Raw genomic sequence first — 7,582 nt, forward strand, 5'->3', positions numbered from 1 at the left:
GAGAGCTCAACCGGTGTCTGTAAATACACAAGTAACTTGTCCTTCTTCAATCCTCAAGATAGGCCGGAGCGGTAGCGCAAGCGGTAGAGTATCTGCCAGGATAGAGCCAGCCTCGGAAAGGCCCTGGGTGGGTGGTCTCGGTTGCAAAACCGCCCGACACTTCCGCCCTTAGAAACCCTCTCGCGTCGCCCGGCGGCGGCCTCAGCCAATGAGCGCCTAGCGTTGTAGAACTCGGACCAATAGGCGGCGGCGATAGTCAATGAGGGCCGAGCGGGTAAGCGCGCGGACCAATAGGCGGCGACGACAATGCGAGGTCCCGTTCCTAGGGGCGGGGCTCGGCCGAGTGCCAAGCTTGCCAGCCCAGCAGCACAGTTGGCTGGCCTTGTAGGAGCTGCAGGGATGGAGACTGCAAGGTCCTTGATGGTTGGAACCCGTGGGGAAAGGTGAGCAAGGGACTGGATGGGGTGGGGGTGGGGGGTCTTCCCTGGTCTCATCACTTAGGTTCAATCTAACTGGGGGTGTCAGAGCAGGAGGTGGTCTTGGGGATAGGGAAGGATTTAAATGTTCCAAAGTTCTCCCTTGGGGCAGTAAGTGCTGGATTTTGGGAGAGTCCAGGGGTGGCAAATGTCTTTTTCCTATTTGCTTTGTAGTTATGATATTGTTCTGGGTTGTCTTATATACAGTGTCTAGAACTTTCTGTGACCCTCTTTCTTTGCAGTGAAACCCCCCATACACCCCAATCTTTTCTATTTTTTTTCTGTTTCCACCAGAGAACCTGAAATAAAATTAGAGCCATACAAAATGTGTTTTGCTTTTTAATGAAGAGTTAGGAGGAGGAGAAGTCCTTGTGTGAAATTCGTGCTTTAAAACTTGGTCATTGTCTTGGGTTTTCTGAACTTAAAATTAAGCCTGTGAGTGATCCTTGAGCTCAGAGCCAAGACTAAGGTCCGGCATAGCCCAGTGTAACCCCCAACTTCTCCACACAACTCCCCCCCCCAACTAAGTTGCTATACCTCAGTTACTCTTAAAATTAGGACGTCTCAATGTATCTCAAATTGAGATTTAAATTGGGTAGACTCAAGTAACACATAGGATTCATTGCACATAGTACCTCAGGTTCAATTCCTACCACCCCGTAAGGGTTCCCGAACGCAGTAGGAGTGCAGCTTACCAGGAATCATCAGGGGACCTTATGGGATGCTAGGGATTGAACCTGTACTATCTCTCTGGATCCTTTATATTTTTTATTTTTAAAAATGAATTTGAGTTTGAGTCTGCAGTGATAGCACAGTGGGTAGGGTGCTTTCCTTGCATGCAGCTGACCTAGGTTTGATCCCTGGTATCCCATATGGCCCCCTGAGCTTGCCAGGAGTAATTTCTGAGCACAGAGCCAGGAGTAACCTCTGAGGGTTGCTGGTTATGACCAGAATATATATTTTATTAAAAAAATAAAAAAGTGCACATTACCATGAGTTGTTTTACTGCATCAGAATGAGCTGGGGTACATACCAAGTAGGCACGAAGCCCCAGTTTCAATTTCAGGGATTGTTTGATGTGGCCTGGGTGAGCCTTAGCATTACCAGATGTGGCCCTGGTGACCCTCAAAATTCTCAGAAGAGATGAACATCCTCACCATGCAGTAGCATGGAAACTTAAGCCTACAGGTGTGGAAGTATTGTTGGGAGTGGGCAGGCTAGGGAGCTCCACTCCAATTGATAAAACTAAGAACATTATTCTAGGGGGCCAGAACAGTAGCACAATGGGGAGGGCATTTGCCTTGCACAGTGATCATGTAACCAACCCGGATTTGATCCCAGGCATCCCATATGGTTCCCCCGAAGCCTGCCAGAAGTGATTTCTGAGCCCGAGCACCACCAGGTGTGGCACAAAAACAAATAAACAAAAAAAGAGAATATAGTCACTGAAGGGAAGTTATTTCTTCTTTCATCAAGTTTAATTTCCGTGATGATTGTGCTCTAGGAAATTGGTTTACTGTCTTGTTTTCTCCTCTCAAGTGGAGAGAAAAGTAACATGTACAATTGGAAGCTAAAGTTACAGTGAGAGTCTTTGTTAGTCTTTGTTCTGTTAAAGGCACTCAATACAACTGAAGTGAATGAAATTTCAGACATTCTTGGCTGGAGCCATAGTTCTGTGGGTAGGGCCACTTGCCTTGTCTTAGGTCAACCTGGGTTCAATTCTAGGCTTTCCATATGGTTCCCTGAGTACAGACAGGAATTATTCTGGGCATTATCTCATGTGGCAAAAACAAAACAAACAAAAACTCAAAACATAAAGACAAAGGGGTCCGGGGGCGGGAGTGCGCTAGAGGTAAGGTGCCTGCCTTGCCAGCGCTAGCCTAGGACGTGACCGCGGTTCGATCCCATATGGGCCCCCAAGCCAGGAGCGACTTCTGAGTGCATAGCCAGGAGTAACCCCTGAGCGTCACCGGGGTTGTGGCCCAAAAAACCAAAAAACAAAACAAAAAACATAAAGACAGTAGGTTTTCTTAATATTTAGATTTTTTTGGGTGGGGGTGCCACACCCAGTGACACTCAGCTGGGTTACTCCGTGGTTATATTTCAGAAAATCACTCCTGGCTTGGGGGACCATATGGGATGCCCGGGGATTGAACCGTGGTCTGTCCTAGGTCAGCCACTTGCAAGGCAAATGCCTTACCGCTGCGCCATTGCTCCAGCCCCTCAGATTTTTTTTTTTAACTATCCCTAATGAGTGCTTAGGGATTACTCCTGACACACTCAGGAGACCATAAGGGATGTGGAAATGGAATCTGGGTCACCTGCGTACATGTCCCTACCCCACTGTACTATTACTTCAACACACACAAACACACAACTTGCTTTTTTGGGGGGAGGACCACACCCAGTGGCTTTCAGTGGTTACTTCTGCGCTCAAAAATCACTCCTGGCAGGCTTGGGGGACTATATAGTATGCTGGGGATCAAACCTGGGTTCGTCCTAGGTTGGCCGCGTGCAAAGGCAATCACTCAGGCCTCACAACTTGCTTTTGAACATTTTAAAAACAAATATTAAAAGCAGCGAGTGTGTGATCATTATGTACAGTTGGGATTTTTATTTGAGATTAAGAGAATGGACTTGTGCCAGTTCCTTTGACTTTGTTCAATGTTAATATTTGCAAATTTTTTAGTTTCAGGGTTCACACACCTTTGAATAGGTTCCCCATTTTTCGGTAGCTGCTTGAATTTATTGAATGTTCATTTTTCTAGAATTAGTAGGCTGGTGCAAAGATGAGATGCTCAACTTTTATAAAAATTAATATCATTAATTAACAATATTTAATTAACAATAATATAACACCATTAACGAAATATCAGCTCATTTGAAAATAGCTATTATCTTTAACATAGGTAAATAGCAATTTTTAAAAATCACAGAGGTTTACACATCACACATTAACTTCCTTCAACTCCTCTGAGCCAAGTGGGCTAAGTTTACTATTATCTATAATTTGTGTCTGAGGTGGATAGAGGTTGGTCATATGTCCAAAGTCCTAAGCTGAGGGATTAGGCCAGAAAGTTTGATCAGAAAAAAAAAAAAAAAAAAGAAAGTTTGGATCAGGACTTGCACATGAAATATTTGCTCATTAAGGTTAATTGACTTTCCTTTTCGCCATAAACCACTTATACAGGGTTTATTGTTGTTAACACTCTGTGGAAGGGAAGAAAACATGAAAAGCAAAACTGGCTTCATCAGAGCATCACCCCCCTTAGAAAAGGCTTCCCAGTATCTTATTTTATTTTTTCTCTTTTAGAACCACACCCTAGGCGGCTCAGGGGTTATTCTAGTCTCTATACTTAGGATTCACTCCTGGGTATAGCTTGGGGGGACCATAAGGGATTGAACCCAGGTCCGCTGGTGCAAAGCAAACACCCTACCAGGGGTCTCAAACTCAATTTAACCTGGGGGCCGCAGGAGGCAAAGTCGGGGTGATCATTGGGTGTCTTAGGGGCTTTCTCCTGGCAGTGCTCATAATCTTAATTTAAGGGGATTGAACCCTGGTTTGGCTGCATGGGAGGGGCATAACTCTACCCACTGTACAATTCTCTGGCCCATAACTTTATACCTATTAAGCAGTAAACACCAGGATTTTCTCTCCCCCTGGGTCTAGAAACCTCCTTGATATTTTCTTCTTTTTCTTTTTTTTGGTTTTTGGGTCACATCCGGCATTGCTCAGGGGTCACTCCTGGCTGTCTGCTGAGAAATAGCTCCTGGCAGGCACGGGGGACCATATGGGACACCGGGATTCGAACCAACCACCTTTGGTCCTGGATCGGCTGCTTGCAAGGCAAACGCCGCTGTGCTATCTCTCCGGGCCCACCACCTTGATATTTTCTACAGTTTGTCTTCCCCAAATACCTCAGATAGAGGGGAATCATTCACTAAGTGTCTTAGTGATGGGCTTATCTTGGGGTTTGGAGGAAGTTCCTCCTATTTTCCAAAGTAATTGAACCCATCCTACCAATTGTATATAAGGGATCCAGTTTCTCCACATCCTCGCCCACACATTTAGTGGTCTTGTTTGTCTTATTTTTGGGTGCTGAAGATAAGACCCAAACTGTCCTACATGTGATGTGTGTGAGCTTTCCACTGTGCTGCATGTAGCTCCAGCCCCCGTGTTATCTATTTTTAACCAGATTGTCTTCCTAGTAAGTAAATTTGTAAGAGTCTCAAAAATTGATTTTTTTTTATTAAAAATTTTAATTTTATTGAAACCATTGTGATTTTTATAGTTGGGTTTCAGACATACAATGAATCAGGGCCAATCCCACCACCAGTGTCCTCCTCCTTCCACTAGCGTTTCCGAGTGCATCCCATACAACCCTCCCTGCCCCCCAGCTTGCCAGTATAACAGGCTCACTTTAAGTTTAGACTGTTAAAGTTTGGGTCTCTTTTTTTTTGTTTTGTTTTGTTTTGTTTTTGGGCCACACCCAGCGGTGCTCAGGGGTTACTCCTGGCCATCTGCTCAGAAATAGCTCCCGGCAGGCATGGGGGACCATATGGGACACCGGGATTCGAACCAACCACCTTTGGTCCTAGATCGGCTGCTTGCAAGGCAAATGCCGCTGTGCTATCCCTCCGAGCCCAAGTTTGGGTCTTTTGATTCCATTTTTGTTGCCCTTGGCTTGGATATCTAGCTGTCTTTTTTTTTGGGGGGGGGGGAGGGTCACACCCAACAGCACTCAGGGGCTACTCCTGGCTCTATGCTCAGAAATCACTCCTGGCAGGCGCAGGGGACCATATGGGATGCCGGGATTCAAACCACCATCTTTCTTCATGCAAGACAAATGCCCTACCTTCATGCTATCTCTCCAGCCCCTCTCTCTTTTTAATTTTTTAAATTTTTATTTATTTATTTTTTGGGGGGGCACACCCAGAGACACTCAGGGATTACTTACTCTTGGATCTGCACTCATTAATCGCTCCTGGCAGGCTTGGGGGATCAAATGGAATGCTGGGGATAGAACCCAAATCCATCGTGGGTGGGCCATGTGCAAGGCAAATATGCCCTACCACTCTGGCCCTGACTCTCTGGTTTCTTAACTGTAATTCAGAGTATCATTTATGCTTGACTGTGGCTGTAAGCATAGAACACAGACCTTGTAGCTGTGAGTGTTCCTGGATTCCATCCCCAGCCTAGCATGCCATCCGCTCTCCAGCTGTGACTCTGCTGGGTCCTGACTAAAATGAAATGGCAAGGAAAGATACTTCTGGAAAATATCCTTTGCGGTGTTAGGCAGCAGGAGTGTATGTATTAATTAAAGCAAGTGTTTTTTTAGCTCCTGTTAGAAAGCCTGCGGCCCTGGAGCGGTGGCGCAGCAGTAGGGGATTTGCCTTGCATGCTGCTGATCTAGGACGAACCATGGTTTGATCCCCGGTGTCCCAAGCCAGGGTGATTTCTGAGAGCATAGCCAGGAGTAACCCCTGAGCATCAACGGTGTGGCCCAAAATCCAAAAAAGAAAAAAAGCCAGCAGCTGCTCACAGCCTGTGCAAGTCTTAGCCTGCTGCTTCCCTGGCACTGAAGATGTTTACTCTCTCCATCGCCACAGGACCTGTTCAGCCTCGCAATCACTGGTCATGGTGCCACTGGGAGCCATTGTCTTGGCATATTCTCTCTCTCTCTCTTTCTCTCTCTCTCTCCTCTCTCTCCTCTCTCCTTCCTCTCTCCTCTCTCTCTCCTTCCTCCTCCTCTCTCTCCTCTCTCCTCTCTCTCTCTCTCTTCTCCTCCCTCTCTCCCCTCTCTTCCTCTCTCCTTCTCTCCCCTCTCTCTCCTCCTCTCCTCTCCCCTCTCTCCTCATCTCTCCTCCTCTCTCTCCTCGCTCATCTCTCAATCCTCTCCATCTCTCTCTCTCTCTCTCTCTCTGTTTTTATCCACACCCAGTGGTGCTCAAGGGTTACCCCTGGCTCTGCGCTCAGAAGTTGTTCCTGACAGGCTTGGGGAACCATATGGGATGCTGGGAATGGAAGCCAGGTCCGTCCAGGATTGGCTGCATTCCAGGCAAATCCCCTACTGCTGTGTTGTCGTTCTGAGCCCAATATTGGATTTTTTTTTGAAGGGTAAACCAAGGAAATTTAACAGGAAGTGCAGTCATCCAGTAGAAGAATCATAGAATGGAGCAGGTGATGGATGTGTTGTTAATTCAGCCTTGGTAAATTTGGGGGTCTGGGCCCGGAGAGATAGCACAGCAGCGTTTGCCTTGCAAGCAGCCGATCCAGGACCAAAGGTGGTTGTTCGAATCCCAGTGTCCCATATGGTCCCCCGTGCCTGCCAGGAGCTATTTTCTGGCAGACAGCCAGGAGTAACCCCTGAGCAACGCCGGGTGTGGCCCAAAAACCAAAAAAAAAAAAAAAAAAAAATTTGGGGGTCTGAGGAAGTCAGATCCAGGACCTGGATATAGGAGGAATGTACTCTATTGACCATTGAGTTTATCCTCAGCTTGAGCTGTTTCTTTACTTCTTTGGGCCACACCTGACTGTGCCTCAGGGATAACTCTGGCTCTGCACTGAGGAATTACTCCTTGTGAGCTCAGGATGAAACACCAGGATTTAACCAGGGTTGCTCTTGATGCAAATACCCTACCTGCTGCGCTATTGCTCTGGCCTTTGCTTGATGCTGACACTAATTTTTTTCTCAGGTCTTTAGGCCACACCCTAAAGGAGCTGTGCTCAGGTTACTCTTTCATTATTTTATTTTATTTATATTTAATTTATTTATTTTTTGGTTTTTGGGTCACACCCGGCGTGCTCAGGGGTTACTCCTGGCTGCTGCTCAGAATAGCTCCTGGCAGGCGCGGGGGACCATATGGGACACCGGATTCGAACCAACCACCTTTGGTCCTGGATCGGCTGCTTGCCAGGCAAACGCTCTGTGCTATCTCTCCGGGACCTCATTATTTTATTTTTATTTTTTAGCCAGACCTGGCAGTTCTCAGGGGTTACTCCTGCTCTGCACATAGGGACTACTCCTGGCATGCTCGGGGGACCATATGGGGTACTGGGATCAAACCCAGGTCAAGGTCGTGCAAGGCAAGCATCCTAACCCACT

At 46.8% G+C, this 7,582-nt stretch overlaps 1 protein-coding gene across 1 annotated transcript in view; it reads left to right on the forward strand.

Annotated features, from left to right (window-relative positions):
- Nucleotides 1-385: 385 nt before the first annotated feature.
- The window catches only part of TULP3 (TUB like protein 3), a 53,169-nt gene continuing 45,972 nt past the window's right edge, over nucleotides 386-7,582 (forward strand). The window contains 1 exon segment of the mRNA XM_049772479.1: nucleotides 386-443. Coding sequence (XP_049628436.1) covers nucleotides 400-443 — 44 coding nt within the window. The 5' untranslated portion in view covers nucleotides 386-399.

Source organism: Suncus etruscus, chromosome 4, assembly GCF_024139225.1.
Source record: "Suncus etruscus isolate mSunEtr1 chromosome 4, mSunEtr1.pri.cur, whole genome shotgun sequence".
In the NCBI taxonomy this organism is placed as follows: domain Eukaryota; kingdom Metazoa; phylum Chordata; class Mammalia; order Eulipotyphla; family Soricidae; genus Suncus; species Suncus etruscus.